Raw genomic sequence first — 18785 nt, 5'->3', positions numbered from 1 at the left:
GGAGTGCATCAAGGACCCGCTCTGAGCCCCTTTTTGTTTTCTCTGGTGATGGACCGACTAACAGATGAGGTCAGGCAGGAATCCCCGTGGACTATGATGTTTGCAGATGACATTGTGATGTGTGGTGAGAACAGGAAACGGGTGGAAGAGAACTTGGAGAGACGGAGGTATGCACTTAATAGAAGAGGAATGAAAGTCAGCCGTAGTAAGACAGAGTACATGTGCGTGAATGAGAGGGAGGCCGGTGGAACAGTGAGGCTACAACGTGCAGGACTTCAAGTACTTGGGGTCCACTGTCCAGGAATATGGGGAGTGTGGTAAAGAGGTGAAAAAGAGAGTCCAGGCAGGATGGAGAAGTTTCAGGAGTGATTTGTGACAAAAGGGTGTCAGGAAAAGGAAAAGTTTACAAGACAGTGGTGAGACCAGCTATATTGTATGGACTGGAGACAGAGACATGGACAAAAAGACAGGAGAAAGAACTGGAAGTGGCAGAAATTAAGATGGTGAGGTTCTTCTTAGGAGTGACAAGGATGGAGAAGATTAGGACAGAGATAATCAGAGGTACAGCACAGGTTGAACAACTGGGAAATAAAGTTAGAGAGACCAGACTGAGATGGTTTGGACATGTCCAGAGGAGGGACAGTGGGTATATTGGTAGAAGGATGTTAGAATTGCAGCTGCCAGGAAAAAGAGGAGATCTATGGATGCAGCTGGAGAGGACATGGAGGTAGTTGGAGTGAGGACAGTTTGAGATGGAGAATGACTCGCTGTGGAGAGCCCTGAAGAGGGAAAAGCCAAAAGAAGTAATTTCTTTTGTCCTTTCAGGGGGTAACTTTGTGTTCTCTCTCTTCTTTTGCCTCTTTTCTCATCTTTTCCTTCTTGTCCTGGAAACCAGGCTCTGATCGTCTCCCTCCCTCGTCAGCGGTGGATTTGGGAACAGCTCGGTGTTTCTGTGTGCCGGCTGATTCCACTGACTTTGATCCACAGTGACACACTGCTGTCCTGATGAGGCTGCAGTAAACAGGAGGGGAGGGAGGGGAGACGAGCTTGGCTCTGAGGACTCTGGGTAATTTTCAGGCCACATCAGAGCTTCTTGTTTTCTTCTGATTTTTAATCTTAGTTTGTGGACTAAATTTTGGGAGACAAATTAAAGCTTTTATTGTTTATTTTACGTACAGCGCTCTGTATGTAAAGCATTGTTGAATGTTTTCATGTAAATAATACAAACACCGGTTCAGGTCAGATTTCAGTTTTAATAAAAACAGGTCATTTGCTCCGAGCTGCTGTCATAGTGTGAAACTTGTTGGGGAGAACTTGACTGTAATGACATATGAGCTCAGTTCTCCCACAGGTGGAGGAAACAAAGAGAACCCAGACAAGAAACAAGTATTTGATGAAATAAAGCAGAAACAAAGCTGAAACTGGCTCCAGTGTTTCTGCAACAGCGTTTTTCGCAGCAGTCCGGCGACCCTCAGGGTACAAAGAATACTCAAGAGAAAAAAGGAACATTTTCAGCAATTAGTCTGTGCCTTTCCTCCATTAGTGTAAGCAACATTCATTTGTTGTCGGTGGATTGGACGAATGCACCGTAGCTGCTGTGGCATGAATATTTACTGATTAAATCTGTATCTAAAGGTGAGAACAAGAAAACTGAAATGTTTTTATTTGTATTTATATTAACTCAAAGTACGCATGTGATCACACTCACACACTGTGTGAACGCTGAGTCAGCGTTTAGACGGGCGTTTTGTTGCACTCGGTATCAAAACGTCGGCTCTTTCAGGAAATAGGTGCTGCGACTTACATACTTTTTACTTATTTTTCCTATAATTCCTTTAAAAACATTGTTCTCTCTGATATCTGTTTCAGCTACTTCCTCCACTTTTATCTTTTTAGGCTATTTTTGGCTAATGTGTTAGTACTTTTAGCTATAGCCTTTTGCTGTTTGTAGTTTTCAAGCTACCATTGTGCTCCCTTTAGCTTTTAGCTATTTTTTTGCTATTTTTAGTTTTCAAGCTACCATTTTGCTCCCTTTAGCTTTTAGTTAGTGTTTTGCAACTTTAACTTTTTAAACTACCATTTTGCTCCCTTTAGCTTTTAGTTAGTGTTTGTTCCCTTTGGCTTTTAGCTAGTGTTTTGCTCCCTTTAGCTTTTAGCTAGTGTTTTGCTCCCTTTAGCTTTTAGCTAGTGTTTTGCTCCCTTTAGCTTTTAGCTAGTCTTTTGTTCCCTTTAGCTCTTAGCTAGTCTTTTGTTCCCTTTAGCTTTTAGCTAGTCTTTTGTTCCCTTTAGCTTTTAGCTAGTGTTTTGCTCCCTTTAGCTTTTAGCCAGTCTTTTGCTTCTTTTAGTTTTTAATCTACCATTTTGTTCCCTTTAGCTTTTAGTTAGTGTTTTGCTCCTTTTAGCTAGTGCTCTATTTCTTTCAGCTTTAACTTTATTAATCCCAAGAGAGAAATTCCATCCATCCATCCATCCGACTTTTGGCTTCTTCAGCAAATGTGAGCAAAGTTTTTCAGCTTATTGGAGTTTTGCTGAAAACTGTAATTTATTCACTTGAATATTTTAAAACACAAACATCTGATTGACAACAGAATATTTTCAGATTAGAAAAAGACTGTTTAAAAAATCAGTTTAACGCCACTGCAGCCACTAAAAAGTTAATTTGGTTTTAAATATTTCTCAGAGCAAGCGTTGCATCTCCGAAATACCTTGTGAACAATCAGCATACAGATTATAAGCATATTATATGCAGATTATGTACAGATTATATACAGATTATACAGATTGTACAGCATCTAAAATTATCCTGAATTAGCAAATTAATAAATGGAGAATCTTACAGGAAACTGAGACTGAGGCTCAGATTAAAGTTAAAATGAAAGAAAAAACAGATTTCCATGGAAATAAAAAACTTCTTGACCTCGGCTGTTTTGAAAAACATCAAATAAAAATCTGCTGTCAGAGCCGAAGTGGCGCCAAGCACACTTTACAAAGAATCTGTGGGGGAAAGCAGCATGGAATGGAGGGAGGCGATGGAGGTGAAGAGACGGGGACAAGCTTGTCCTTGAGTGGAGCCTGAATAAACGAGGAGCTGCCGGTCCGGTCCCAGGGCGCTACCTGGGCCGAGACCACGCCGCTTGACTTATTAATGACGGATCGGTCCAGATCTCTGCCCCACCTGGGCCGGCCTCGGCTGCAGGCTCCCGTTGACAAATCTGCACAGTTCGTTCATTTTTAAACCAAAGTCGGGCTTTTTAAAAACTCTGAACGAACATAATTGATTTTAAGAATACCTCACGGTTTGTTACGTCATTAATTTACAATATTTCACGTTACTGAAAGAACATGTCAGAAACGTGGGTCTCGGAGCCATTGATTGGATGCGGGACTCGAGCGTGCTTTGATCACAACCCTGAAAGTGAACCGGCTCACCGGTCCAAACGAGCACAAATTAAAATATAAACTTCCTGTTTGGAGTTCTTCTTCTGCAGACGCTCCGAGCTCTGATGAATGGCTGACCTGGTCCAGCATTTATTTATTTGTCTTTCTTATTTATTTACTTATTTTTATGCGTAGCCAGATAAACAGCTGAGTTAACTGCTTAACTTAGTTAGCTTCACCAACTTTATAGTCCCTCGCTACTTAGCGGTTCGACTTTCGCGTTTTTTCAACTATCGCCAACTTTAATTTCATGTGACTGGGACGGTACGAGATAAAATGTAAAAAAAAAAAAATACTTGGGACAGGTGCCGCCATTTTGTAGTTTTCTTTCAATAAGCCTACAGTGAAATGCCAGTCAAAAGAACTTCACTACCCAGAAGCCAGCAGTGCTTCCATCTGCTGCTTTGTGCTGAAATGGAGAGCAAGTTTTGCAACGCAACGTGAGAAGTAACGATGGATCTGTGAAGCTCCCAGAACTGGCAGGAAAGTCCCAAATAATCCTGAAGCTCAGTTATCCACGTGCACATCAACCTGGACGGGGCGGTGGGCTTCATCGCTGCAGGGTAGGTCTGTAGAACTGGAACAGAGCTGCTGGTCTGCAGAGCTGGTGAGTAAAATGTTGCAGTACTGCGCAGTACATATACGCATGTTGTTAGAACTACGTAGGTTTAAGAGTTTAGAACATTGCAAGTGTGTGGGAAGGGTTTATAAAGCCTTAAAATATAAATACTAAAACAAATATAGCGTTCCTACTTCGTGGGTTTTCACCTATCGAAGTGTTGAGATAATCGAGGGACTACTGTGCATGTGTGTAATGAACACGATGCTAAGAACTGCAGCAACAGAATTACTGATTCCTGTCACTCCGTCTTGTTTTTGAACCATCTTTTAATATTTAGCAGCTCAAACTGTCCTGCTGATGTTCGAGGAGAACAACATGAAGGATTCAGCAGCTTCTGCAGTAAAATACCCCAGAGCCCTGAAGGAATCTGTGAGTAGGAGCTAGAGATGATTTGTGGACAAAAACCCATGAACAACAGACGTCGCACGTCTGACCAAAGAATCTCAAACGAAATCAGGAAGAGACGCTCTTCTAATTAACAGCTACTTTTAATTACCTAATTATCGTGCAACTCGGAAAACACCAACACAACCGCTTTTTTAGATCAGCGTAATTAAACGCGTCATAATCTGTCAGTTCTAATCTAATCTCCACTCAGAAGACGGACAGAAACTAAAGACATAATACAGATTTAAAGAAGTGTTTTTTTTTAATCGTGTGGAACGCTTCACTTTGTTTCCTGAGCAGATAAAGACTCGGATTTCTGACAACGCTGATGTTTTTGGTCTCACAAAAAGATTTTTGGTTCATAATTTGTTCAGATGTGTCAAATGAAAAATGTACGTTTGAGGTTTTAGAGCTTTGACATCAAGCAGACTTTTTTTTAAAAATCCTAATCTTGAAATAACTCTAATCTAACCAGTAATATCTATGAAATAAACACATTTATTTATTGTTTATCTATGTATATTGTTTACTTCAGCACTTTAGTACTTTTTAAATTATATCTAGATAAAGTAGTTCCTCGTTTATCGCGGGGGATCGACCCTGAAGCCCTGCGATCAGTGAAAAATTGCAACGTAGGGATAGCAGTACAAGTAGTAAGTAGTAGTATATATATATATATATATATATATATATATATATATATATATATATATATATATATATAAAGGTGTTTTAAACACTTCCCACACTCTTGCACTATTTTAAACAATGTTTCTAAACTCTAAACGCTCTAAAAGAGCACAGAATGTCATGATTTCAGCTCCCTGCCTCCAGCTGCTCTCAGCCACCTGCAAGCGCTCTTGGCCACGCCCACTTCGCCGCTCTGCACGGAGAACAGCTGATCAGCTGCAGGAGGAAGCTTCTCATACAGTATGGGGCGCAAAGAGGTGCAGAAGGTGCTAAATAATTTAAAATAATTCATTTTAAATAAAAATCCCATGCCGATCACGTGGCTCATCCATCAATCATCTATCATGTCCAGTTTTATTTTGAAAAACCGCGATAGAGCGAGTCCGCGAAAAATTAACCATGATAGAACGAAGGACTACTGTATATAGAGTGGCCACCCCTATCATTTGAGGAAACTATTGATTGAAAGTACAGCTTCCTCAAATGATTGATGGTCCTTGGGGTGGCTGAAGATTAATCTATGGTGGCTAAGGCCACCCCTGGCCACCCCCTGGCTGTGTCATTGCACCTGTTGGTGACTAGAATTTCTCTCTCCACTCACCAGGATCTGTCGATCTGCACCACCTCGAGCAAGAACAACAACAAAAACAAACAAAAAACTCCCTCTATGTAAATCTTGCCCACTTGAATATCTTCCTCCAAAAACATTAAGGTTTACTTGCACTTCTGGTTCAATTCCAGTCTAGAAAAACACTCGTCTCAAAAACTACAAACATTCACTTTTCAAATCCTTCGGCGAGTCATCGAAGTACCGTTTGTTTAAAAGGAGAGTCCGGTTGTTTTGGTCTTCAACTTTTGTAGGACATTTCCTGATCGACTCAGAACACACACCTTTTTGGATAGTTTTTCTTTTTGTTTAGTTGTACCATGAAATGTCCAAAATATGAAAAGAAACACCATGTTGCCTGGAGGTCAGGGGTCATGAGATTGGTGATTCTGGTTTATGTAAAAGTAACGTATTTTTCGGCCTATAAGTCCCAGTTTTTTGCATAATTTACACGCCCTGTGACTTATAGGCCGAAGCGACATATTTATGGATTTTTTCCCATATTTATAAACCATTTTTTGGCTGAGATATGACCGTTTTTATTCATTCTGACTGAAAAAAGAGCAGTACCACTTTCAGCCACTAGATGGGAGCAGAGTATTAATAGGTGTATGGCATGTTGTTGTATCATGTAATAGGTAAACGTGGCTATAATGACAAACTCAAAAAAAGTTCAAGACAAAAACAACTGGACTTTATTATACTATACTTTATTGTTTTTTTCTTGAACTTTTTAGAATTTACCATGTCCTGGATGACTGAGAATCTTCACCAGCTATTAATGACTTAATCGGCTTGCCGTAGTTCCCCACCTTTATTCTGCTCTCTGCTTGGAACTGTCAAAACAGCTGCGCCACCCCGGCGAAATGCAGCTGATTTGACCATTAAAGTGCATTTATTAAGCAAATGTTAGACTGAAGCAACATATTTATGGATTTTTCCACTTTATTAAGACAAATATGGACCGATGCGACTTATAGGGCGGAGCGACGTGTCCGGTGGAAAATACGGTAGATGTAAAGTTCAAGGCAGTGGTTTGTGTTGTTACAGCCCAACACACTGCAACACTCCATGTGATTCTGTTCTTAACCCCCAGCCCTCCAATCTAAAACTTATCTAAAACAGGTAAGATAATAACTGCTCATAAGCCCACTTCAACAAATTTAAACACTCCATGTTTAAATGGCAGCTGAAGATATATTACAGTATAGACTTTTTTTTTAGTAAAAGCAAGTTGTGCATGACTTCGAAGCTCCAGTGCCTCCAGAGCAACGAGAGCCTGTGATTTGCAGGAACAGCGCGAGTGAGGAACGAGCTGCTGGCGCGAGCAACAAGCCAAGCAGCAGAACAGCGGTGCGCCAGCTGGACAACAAAAGCTAATTAGCATTGCATTGATGGAGAAGTGTGAATGTAGCACTTCAAAGACATTTTTCTTTTCTTTTGGCCTGAATTCACAACTCCAACTCAAAGTTACGCCTCATCTGTAGCCGTCGGGGCGCAGACCATCTGAGCCAATCGGCTCTCATCAAGCCAATCACAGTCAACGACGGCATGACTCAGCAGACACAGATAATCCGTCTGGAGGAAGCCAATGACAAAAACTGAGTCCACCTGCAAGGCTGAGGCAAGGCGGACGCCCTCGTGTTGATATTTGTCATGCGACTTCCTGCGGTCTCCGGAGGAAACACCGGAATAAACTCCACTTCTATTCATCGTGGATTTGTAGTCAATTAAAAGGACCATCGAGTCACCGTTTCATTCCAGCCCCCTTCTCCAGTTTCCACAGAGACGTTACCATAGGAGACCGGGATATTAATCACTGAATTAATTATTACGGGCCGCCTTGAGGGAGCAGAACGGGCGTATTAACCCTTATTAAGAGGCAGAGAGCAAGAAAAGGAAAGGAAGTGCTATTTCCAGCTCTGCCTTTCCTGTCAGAGTCGTGTCACGAAATGAGTAAAAACGATCGAGATGAAGGAAGAGGGAATTATTTTTCTACAAGAGGACAGCGTCGTACGGACGAGCCAAAGTTAGAAACGTGAGGAAAAAAGTCACCGTTGTTAGAAAAAGGAGAAACTTCCTCAAAATTTACTATTTAAAAAAAAAAAAAAAAAAATTTATACAACAAATTTGTTCATAAACCAGGTGGAAAAACTTAAGTGTCTTGTGTGTTGATTTACAGAAAAAAAAGAGTATTTTTACACAAATTATGACTCATCTGTTCCTTTTTTCTCTCCAAGCTCTTATCAACATTAGAGATTAATTAGTGTCAGACTTCGGTTTTCATGGATTAATGCCTACCTAATTCATAATTTGTCAAATGCTTTCCAATAACAATAATTTTATACAGAACAAAAATATAAACGCAACGCATTTGTTTCTGCTCCCGTTGTTCCTGAGCTAAACTCAAAGATCTAAGACTGTTTCTTTGTACACAAAAGGCCTTTTTCTCTCAAACACTCGTCACAAACGTGTGTAAATCTGTGTTAGTGAGCACTTCTTCTTTACTGAGATAATCCAGCCTCCTCACAGGTGTGGCATATCAAGATGCTGATCAGACAGCACGATTATTTACAGGTGTGCTTTAGGCTGACCACAATAAAAGGCCACTAAAATGTGCAGTTTTGTCAAACAGCACACACAGATGTCACAGGTTTTGAGGGAGTGTGCATGCAGCATTTATATATATAAATATATATATACCGTATTTTTTGGCCTATAAGTCACAGTTTTTTGCAGAACATACATGCTCTGCGACTTATACACCGAAGCGACTTGTTTTTCTCCCCATATTTAAAAAACAATTTTTGGCTGAGACATGACCGTTTTCATTAATTCTGACTGAAAATATTGAAAACTACCATTTTCAGCTGCTAGATGGTACTTGAGTGGTATGGCATGCCGTTATGTCATGTAATAGGTAAAAGTGGCTATTAATGACACAATCTGCTTGCCATACAAGCCACCTTCGTCCAGCTCGCTTGGAGCAACCGTCAAATCAGCTTCATTTTGCTGCGCCGCCTCAGCAAAATGCAGCTGATTTGACCAATGAAGTGTATTTATTTTTGAAAACTTAAACTGAGACACACTTTTACTATAATGTCAAGCAAACAAATACTTGTTTTAGGTGGTTATCTTGTTAAATTTCAAAGAAATGCGCAGTGTTCCTCCTTCCTGATTTCCTCCCTGTCTGCGCGCTCCTGGAGCACCGAGGAAGCGAATACTTTTGAAATGCAGCTGGTTTGACCATTAAAGTCCTTTTATTAAGTAACAGTTCAACCGAGACACACCTTTACTATAAAGTTGAGCAAACAAATAATTGCTTTTAAATGTGAATCTTGTTAAATTCTTGCTAAAGTCCTCCCGTGCACGCTCCCGCGGCCGCCATTTGGCAGCCAATCGGTTTTTGGCACAACACCGGCCCACGTTTCCAGGTTGTCAGCGGTGACGCATAATAGATGTGACGTATGGCGAAGCGACTTTATGTTTTTTTCTACTTTATTAGACATATTTGGACTGATAGGGCAGTGCGACGTGTAGAGAGGAAAAATACGGTACATAATTTAAAAAAAGACAAACGTGACCAAAAACATTTTCACCACGGATAAAACAAAACCTTAAACGGCTTCAAATAAGATTTAATGTCTAGTTCATCCTGATTTTGGCCGATGGAGGAAAAAGTGCTGCATGCAGGAATAGTTCAGATCTTTTGGAGTGGAGTTGCGTAGAAAGGGTTCAACCAATAAATATCTTACCTGTTGTAGATGGCTCTTTGAAAAAAACGTGTTCAATTCAAACCAGACTGATGAATTATCGGCCAGTATTGGACCAATCCAAAACTGTGTCCAAAATTTCACAGCATTTCAAGTGAACGTTTTTTTTAAATAAACATTTACACTTCTGTCACTTTACCATTATTTACATGAATGTCTGGATATTTGGAAGTAAAAGTATCTACAGCATCTACAACAGAAAATAAGACGTTACAGGAAATTTGTCTTTAACCGTTTAAACCCAACAGGAGTGCAGGAGCTCCCATTTGCTCCCAGTTTAAAATGCCGGTAGAATTTCAACCAATAAAACAATATTTCTTTTTGCATATAAAACCAGAGGAGTTACACGAACACATCAGGCACTGAACGTGTCTCAGAGTGTTGCTTCGATCTACACCTCAACACTACACACAGTGAATATTGCGCAATAAGCTGGTTGTAGTACTTCTGGTACATCTTTAGGCAATTTTGACAGAAAAATAATATACTGATCCTGACAATAATGTTAAGGATTTAAAATATCTATGTATGAAATTTTAACGTGATCCACGTTGGTTGTGGCTCTGGTCAGACTAGCTGTTCGTTCATCAGTCAAGTCAGGATTAAACAGGATTTCTCCAAACTGTGGTCCCCGGTGTTCCCCGTCACTGAGGGAGTTGAATGTCTGCAGTTTTTGAGGCGAGACAACTTTAATGTTTTTGATGCACGATATTCAAGTGGGTACGATTGGGTGGAGCAGAATTATAGATCCTGGCGAGCGGAGGGAGCAATTTTATCCTCCATCTGGTGCAAAGGTGGAGCCAGGGGGAAGCCAATGGTGGCTTTGGCCCCCCCATAGATTAATCTTTGGCCACCCCAACGGACACCCCAATCATTTAGGGAAACTATACTTTAAAGCAATTTAAAAACTAGAGAGCATAGTTTACTTAAACAATAGGGGTGGCCGGTTTAAACATATATATGTATATATGTATGATGACGGCCATCTTGGATTTTGACATGGGAAACCACTTTTTGAATGGATCCTTTCTTAAGCCACAATGTAAGTCAGTACCCCACTTATTGTTTTGTAGTAGTCGTGCTCACATGGCAGACAGGCGGAGAGTATTTCTCCCTTTTCGCTCTGTATCGAGGGACAATAAACGTTCAGACGAATATTCCTTTAAGTTTGTCCGTTTCACCTCTGCTCCTCTCACTTCCTCTGCTCAACCTAACTTTTCCACTGTGAAGCGATTTGCATGTCGCCCTGTCAGGTTGACTTGTTTGGACGAGGTGGAGGTGGTTCAGTGCTGATGGACTGGGAGAGGCCGGTGAGATTAGCGGTGACGGGTGGAAAGCAGCAAAGACCACAGCCAGAGATGGAGAGGGGTAAAACGTAGACTCTCTGTTCTGGTACCGACATTGTTGCACGGCTTTAAAGCCCTTATCTGCGGCACGCAGGCAGAGATGTGGTGAGCAGCAGGGGGTTATGGTGGTGGGTGGAGGGTGGTCTGTACGTGTGAACAAAGCAGGAGCTCCCCTGTAAAAATTGTGCTTAATCACAAACACAGGCCCACTGTAATCTCATCCATAGGCTGCTTACATGAGGTTGGGCTATAATTTCAAAGATGCTTTAATGTACCTCAAGATCCTCGATCTTGTGTGTTTCTTTGTTCTTCTCTGGTGTAGGGAAGGGGGTTGGGGCTGAAAGATACAGGCCGATTTGATTGTCCTTTCATCTCCCAGTATCTTACCAACTCTATTACACTACAACATCCATAAGGGCTTAACAGATAAAAGAAGGTTCATATGAAAGAGCCGATATAAGAGACATTCTAGCAGTTGCTTAAAATAGCCAGCAAGAACTTTAAGCTTGACAAAGCCATCCAAACTGCTTAGAAAAGCCTTACGATAAACGAGAAACCACTAAAACTACAAGCCTTACTGGTCTACGAGCTTCACTGCGTCTCAGAATGGAAACAAACAGGAAGCGCGATCTTTGACGGAAGAACAAAGATCCCTCCGAGCAGCACAATTAACTGCACAGGATCATTTCTCCACCCTTCTACCAACGTTTACCGGACGCTGCTGATCTGCAGCTCCGAAGCCCCGAGGCTGCGGGGCTTTATCATCTTGGAACAAGGGAGGAGAAGTCACGCGTTTGAGACAAAGAAACAACATAACTCAAGTTGGACAACACAACTGCTGAAGCTGACACACGCTGAAACAACCGAACTCACGTACGAGGGGAGAGAAGACACAATGGACACAAGTCAGACAGCGGAGAACAACCAGATAATGAAGAGGCACACCAAATCAATACCAGCACGCGCTCTTTTTTCTTCCAAATACAACTAAAACATGACAAAAGCACACAAAGCAGCAATATAGTGCAACACAAAAACACACAGAGGAAACAGTTTTTCCTTAATACTTCTATTACATGTGTCCTCATGCAAACTATCATGACAGCAACGTATATGAAGCAATCCATACCTCACCCACAACCCACTGTAAGTGCTACTATGGAAAACATTTGGCAATCCCTGTATAAGTCTGCACACCAGCCTCGGAGACGTTTGGTCTTGATCATGTAAACGCTACAGAGCAGGTCACATACAGCACCATAGAACCTGTACCTCTTGTGTTCACCTGAACCAAGCCAGGACCATGGCTAGCAAAGGCTTTGCAATGACCTAAGAATGCACAAATACATGCATGGTCAGCGTACAACGGACCTGCCTTGAAAGTACTACACAAGTACACCACATTTGCTATTTGTGTGTTGCGCAAGTCAGAAATATATCAGATTTTCGGCCTTTCTGTGTGGCGAGAATTCAGCTCACACGGCACGCAACACGAGGAGCAAGACTCCCAGTACAGACAACTAGGAACTGATCCGTGCCGTGTAGCATTGTAGGGGGAAAGAAGTCTCTCTTTTTGCCGTAACTACAAAGGTTGGACTTCTATATGATGATAATAGAAGCCGAACAATGGCACAAAGCCATATTAGCTTTTCTAAAACGGGAGCGTGAGGCGGTTTGAGGCATTGGTGTATGTGCGCCCATGAATTTAATGATGGAGGCTCTTTGGCCAGTATCAACCAGTACTTGACACATACTGAGTTTGTACTAGCTCTCAAACTTTCCGTGGCTGATCACTAGGACCCTGGAGCCCCCCACTGTGAGCCTTCAGCCCCTGTGACCCATGTCCAAAACACTTTCTGTGGGTTATGAGTGAGGCATCAATGGAGCTACAAACTTAAACAGTTTCTTTATTTATTTATTTTTTAAATATGCTCATTCGCTACAAACAGGGTGACTAACATCTTTAGGTTAAAATCTGGAATTTATTTTAGGATAAAGACGTGTTTTTTTTGTCCAAATTTGCAGAACCTTGTTTTCATGCCAAGGCTGTTTGGTGAAGTTAAAATCTTAAAGCTTGAAGAACATACTGATGGGGTTTCTTCCACACCTCTGTCACAAACCGCTGCTTGTCACAGCAGGGTGTCAACACCCGTTCAGCTTCCATTTACATCAATCAAACACGTTTGAAATATTGATGAGGGACTTAGTTGGATTGACAGACGAGGGATTTAAGCACACAGCGCTCACACAGAGTCGAGGCTAAGTTATCTGCGTGATCGTCACACAATCCAGTCTGACAGGATGTCCAATCGTGATTATTTTTGGCCTTGCTGCTCCCTAACGTGGGTAGAGTAAGCCGACATTTGTATGAGCGTGTCTTACCTGGGGGAGATGTCACAGCCCTGCTGCATGAAGGCGCCCAGGGAAAACCAGAGAGAGTTGAAGATACCGAACTCATTGGGGGGCTGGTCGCTTGGCGGGCCGTCGGTGCCCTCTTCGGGCTCCTCGGTGTGCCATTCGTACGGGCTGAAGCGGCTGACCAGGAAGAGCACCACGCTCACGCCGATATAGGCAAACACGATGCACATCCAGATCTCGTAGGCCAACGGGTCCAGGAAGGAGAACACCCCCGGCTTAGACTTTTGGGGCTTCTTGATCATGATCGAGATACCGAGCGACATGAAGGGTTTGGAAAAATCGATCACCTCCTCCCGGACCAACGTGATAGTCAAAGGGGCCACAGCGATTTCCGCTTTCTGTGGAGAGTTAGGAGAGGAATTGGATTAGAAATGCATCTCAGATCGAGTCAGGACAGCTGGACACTTGATCAAAAGCTTAACCGAAACGTCCTGCCACCTTTTTGCTCTGCAGCGGTGGAAAAGTGCCTACTTGTTCACTGAAAACCCACAAACCAGATTATAGTTTGTGCCTTAGCAACCTTGTCTGCCAGGCGTGGAAGACGGGGGCTTACTCTTAGTGAGAGTTTAAACTTTCATTACGGCCATCTGACTCTTATAAATGGAAGAAAACAGAACTGGAGGAGAGAAAATGAAAAAGATTTAAGTTCTTACATCCTCAGCAAAAAGCACCAAGATGACAGCCTCGGGGCATTAATGTGCGCTAAAATGTGTGGCGGGTTAGAGGCAGAGGTTTTTTTTTTTTGTAGCAGTTCGGGTGTTTTCAGGGACAGATGAGGAGAAATGAAAGGTATTCTGTAGAAAAGGCTTAGATTGGAAAGTGCTGATGATTTTCATTTTCTCAAATATTACCATGCATGTTGCACAAATAGTAAAAAAAAAATAGGTCTGGTCCTCTGGACATTCAAAAAACAAAAGAAAGCACAACAAACAACAGAAAAAAGATTTTATTTTATTTTTTTTTTTTTTTGGTTGTTTGTTTTGTTTAGTTTTTTGAATGTCCAGAAGAACAGATTTAACTTTTTTAGATTTTTCTACCTGGATTACTGAGCATCAGGATATTGCACAATGATACTGACTGGATGTACCTAACTTGTATCTTTACCCTAAATCTATTTTTATGTGAATGTTTATGAAGCATTCACACTATTGGGATCCATTTTTCTCCCGTACGTTTTTCGTTCCACAATTTTTGTGCTATTTCAACAAATCATAAATCAAAAAGTTCAGCTCATTCAGGACAATCCTGCAATGACTTGTGGTATTGGTGCTACTTTGGCTTTTTGAAATATATATTTTATGCCATTTTTCCCTCATGGAAAATGAACTGAGCTCATTTTACACCCTTCAGGTCTTTAGATCTGTTTACAACCGTTTACTGCTCCTTTCACATTTTGTTCTGGTTCAGCTTCTTTCAGCTTCCGGTGCAAATTTAAACTTTATTTCCGCAGCTATTTTAAGCTAATTTCAGCTGTTTTTTCAGAAGGTTTGTGCCCCTTTCAGATTATTTTACTAACCAACATTTTTGTGCTGCTTCCAACTTCTTTCTGCTAATCCAGGTCTCTCTTGTAAATGATTCCCCGTGGCTCAATGGGACTAACCATCCATCCATCATCTTCCTCTTATTCCAAAGTTGGGTCGCGGGGGCAGCAGCTTGAGCAGGGAGGGCCAGACATCTCTTTCCACAGCACCTCTTCCAGCTCTTCTGGGAGGATTCCAAGGCAGGCCAACTGAGAGACATAGTCTCTCCAGAATGTCCTGCGTCTTCCCCAGGGTCTCCTCCCAGTCGGACATGCCCGAAGCACCTCCCTAGGGAGGCATCCAGGAAGCATCCTTACCAGACGCCCGAACCACCTCAACTGGCTCCTCTCGATGTGGAGGAGCAGCGGTTCTACTCCGAGTCTCTCCCGAATAACCAAACTTCTCACCCTATCTCTAAGGGAGAGTCCAGCTACCCTGCGGAGGAAACTCATTTCAACTGCCTGCATCCACAATCTCATTCTTTCGGTCACTACCCAGAGCTCGTGACCATAGGTGAGTGTAGGAACGTAGACCGACCGGTAAACAGAGAGTTTTGCTCCTCTCTCGTTTCACCACAATGGACCGGTACAGAGTCCGCAATACTGCAGATTCCGAGACACTTGAACTCCTCCACTTGAGGCAGAACCTCATCCTCGATCTGGAGAGAGCAATCCACCCTTTTCCGGTTGAGGACCATGGCCTCAGATTTGGAGGTGCTGATTCAAACCGGTTTAAATAAAGGTTGAATGAATTTCAGCTTGTTATGCTCCTTTCAGCATATTTAGGCAAGTTTAAGCTTTTTCTACTATTTCAGCTACTATTTAGCTGTTTTATGCTAATTTTAGCCTTTTCAACTAATTCCACATTTGTACTAATTTAAAATGTTTCTACCCAATTAATCAAAAATGTGTTCTCGAGCTCATTTTACACACCTTGAGTACTTCCTTCTGGTAATTTGTTTCTTTCTTTTTTTTTAGCCATTTTTCAGCTGTTTTTTTTTTTTTGTTGTTGTTCTTTTTGGCGTTGCTAATTTCAGCTTTGTTCAGATAATTTCCACTTTTCTGTGCTCATTTCCGCTTCTTTCAGCCTAATTAGGCAAACATGCTCTTTCTGCTCTCTTCTGCTAATTTAAGCTTGTTCTACCTGTTCAGCTAACATTTAGCAATTTTTAGCTGATTTCGGCATTTTCCAGATAAATTCAAGTTTTTCGTGGTAATTTCTGCTACTTTCAGTGGACTTAATTATTGTTTTGCTAATTTCAGCTTGCTATGCTCCTTTCAGCTTAATTATGCTAATTTCAGCCATTTCTGCTATTTCAACTACTATTTAGCTGCTTCATGCTAATTTTAGCTTTTTCAGCCAATTCCACATTTTTTAGGTAATTTCAGCTCTTTCTTCTTCCTTCTGGTAGGTTAAGCTTCTTTCTGCCTTTCAGCTAAATTTCAACCTTTTTTTGTTGCTAATTTCAGCTTTTTTTTAGCTACTTTCCTAATTGTGCTAATTTCTGTTTATTTAAACCTATTTCAGCAAATGTGTATTTTTTCTGCTTTCTTCTACTAATTTAGGCTTGTTCTTCCATTTCAGCTACATTTCAGCATGTTTTATGTTAATTTCAGCTGTTTTTCAGCAAGTTCTTCAGCAATAAGCATTCACACTGCGTTTTCACAGGAAATGCAATTTCTCTAGTTTTCCTTTATCATCAGTCTTTCTTACTTTAGTCTTGAATGTTCATGAAAATTATAAAAAGGAGAACACGTAAAGCTTCCATATTTACACTTAATAGGATATTACATAAGCATAACTTCTGGATTGGGATAAATGGGATGCAAATATTCCAGATTTGTGTGAGAGCAGCTGCACTGACAGAATACAACAATTTGTTTTTAATAGATTTGTAGTGCAGTAATTTGGTCCAGCAGGTCCTTCAGTCAAAGCTAATTTCTCTATCTGGGTGTGTTTCTGCTCTCAAAGCTTGTTAAAAAAAAAAAAAAAAGAAAAAGTAACGCTTCGGAGCGCCACCTCTTCCTTTTCTTTCTCCAACCTGGTTATTTTTCTCACTCTAAGTGGACTGTACCACTTGATCGGTTCTGACACGTCCCAAACTGCGACTGAGCTCGCTGCAGTCGACTTCACGGTGAGTCACTGCGGCGCCACGGAGGCGCAGGCGAAAAGGAGAAAAGAGAAACGCCACTTTGTGAAAACGTCACTCAGCTCACCCGTCCCTTTCAGAAAAACAAGAAAATGTAGTTTTTCGTCTTTTGTGTTTCAAATTAAATGCTGCAGCTGCTCGTGCTAACATGAGGAGGATCATTTCACATGGCAAAAAATGTCTTCTAGTAAGCAGAGTGTAAACAATTTGGAATATAATAAATGAGATCTTAAGTAAACATTATGGTTGCATGTGGTGAAAACTCAAACAGTCCCAGAAACTCCTTCATTCATATCCTTGCATCTTTTTTGATCCATAGCAAGGTCAACAACAGAAACAAGCGTCACTGCCAAATCAAACGCCACCTCTTTAACAAGCTGCAAACCTCCGCCTCTCCTCTTTAACCCCGTCAAAAGCTCGGCTCTAACGCTGCATACATTCCTCCGCCTGCACGTGTTAATAGCGCCTTACTGCTCGCAGCTTCAGTTCAGGTGGGTTTAATTATCGACAACAAACACAAAAACTGCTTTTCATGCTTCAAACGGAGCATCCTTTGACAGTCCGGGAATATTGTCCATTTTTTACAAACAAACCTGGATATTATAACGAAAAATATTATTTGAGTTTTAAGTTTTATGTAGATTTTGTTCAACAAAGAGAAACCTATTTTCACCCTCGCACTGCGTTGCTTAAATGCTCTAGGTGTTTTATTGGTGTTGTATGTTAGAATACCAGTATCCACGATGTTTTCTCTAAATATAATTCACTCTAAAGAAATGTTTTATTAATTTCTTTATCCATTATCTTCAGTTTGGTCCAGTTGGATTGTGGGGGCAGCAGCTTGAGCAGGGTGGTCCAAACACCTCTTCCAGCTCTTCTGGGAGGACTTCAAGGTGATCCCAAGCCAGCTGAGAGACATAGTCTCATGCAGACGAGTCTTCCCCTGAGGTTTCTTCCCAGTTGGACATGTTTCTTTTCTTGAGACAAAATATCCCACCAGCTCTCAGAAGACTAATTACTTAATGCTAACTGCATGTTTTTCTGCACTCGCTCTCGTGCAAGGCGGACGCCTTTTCTCTCCCTCTTCTGTTCTCCTCCTGCTTTTTTGCTCTTCGTCTGTGTATCGAAGCTCCTATTACACATATTCCGAAAATAAAACTACTGTCATGGATCTGGGCAGCTGAATTTTCAACGCAATCGACAAAATCTTTTCAACAAAACGACAGGGTCCTGGAGAGCCCTCATGCCCTGCTGAGACGCATGCGACAGGATACGTCATGGATCCGTGGGGAGTTTGGGAGCTGATGTGTCTCTCCTTATTGTCTCAGGAGGACAACGAAGATGCTTATATAATTGGAATCATGATAGCAGGGTTTCTGCTTTTTGGCATCGGCAGATTCCTATGTTATCGGCTATTGAGGAAGACGATGGCAGCAGTTTCGGCAATGGCAAAACTGCCGAGTCTGTGTGAAGGTTTGGTTCATGCTTTGAGTACTCAAAATCAGCTGATTTACGAGCTAAACCGTAAGACGGAAGCGATTTGTGAGAATCACAGGCCACTTGTGGCTTCTGGAACTCACCAGCATGTTGGAGATGACCTTGGCCGGAGCTAATAAGCACGGACCAGTGGAATGCCCACAAATCTGGCCATCTTGGGATCGAAATTCCAGCAGGACTCAAGGCTGACAAGAAAAAAAAAAACCAGTCTGCCTGAAAAAAAAAATCAACAATTGTGGCTTATCTGAATCTGAATCGTTGCCTCAAAAACAGGTCGACTTATCAAATTTCACCTGGGATATGTGTAAACATAGAAGGCACTGTCTATCACCCCCCCC

General features: G+C 41.6%; 1 protein-coding gene across 1 annotated transcript in view; it reads right to left on the bottom strand.

Annotated features, from left to right (window-relative positions):
- gria4b (glutamate receptor, ionotropic, AMPA 4b) overlaps window positions 1–18785 on the bottom strand; it is a 218029-nt gene that overhangs the window by 21665 nt on the left and 177579 nt on the right. The window contains exon 12 of the mRNA XM_037688243.1: window positions 13246–13619. Within this exon, the coding sequence (XP_037544171.1) occupies window positions 13246–13619 (374 nt within the window). The remainder of the gene's footprint in view (window positions 1–13245; window positions 13620–18785) is intronic.

This window comes from Nematolebias whitei, chromosome 14, assembly GCF_014905685.2.
Source record: "Nematolebias whitei isolate Nwh7 chromosome 14, NemWhi1, whole genome shotgun sequence".
Lineage (NCBI taxonomy): Eukaryota > Metazoa > Chordata > Actinopteri > Cyprinodontiformes > Rivulidae > Nematolebias > Nematolebias whitei.
The sequence above is the reverse complement of the archived record's forward strand: the minus strand, read 5'-3'. Positions and strand labels throughout refer to the sequence as shown.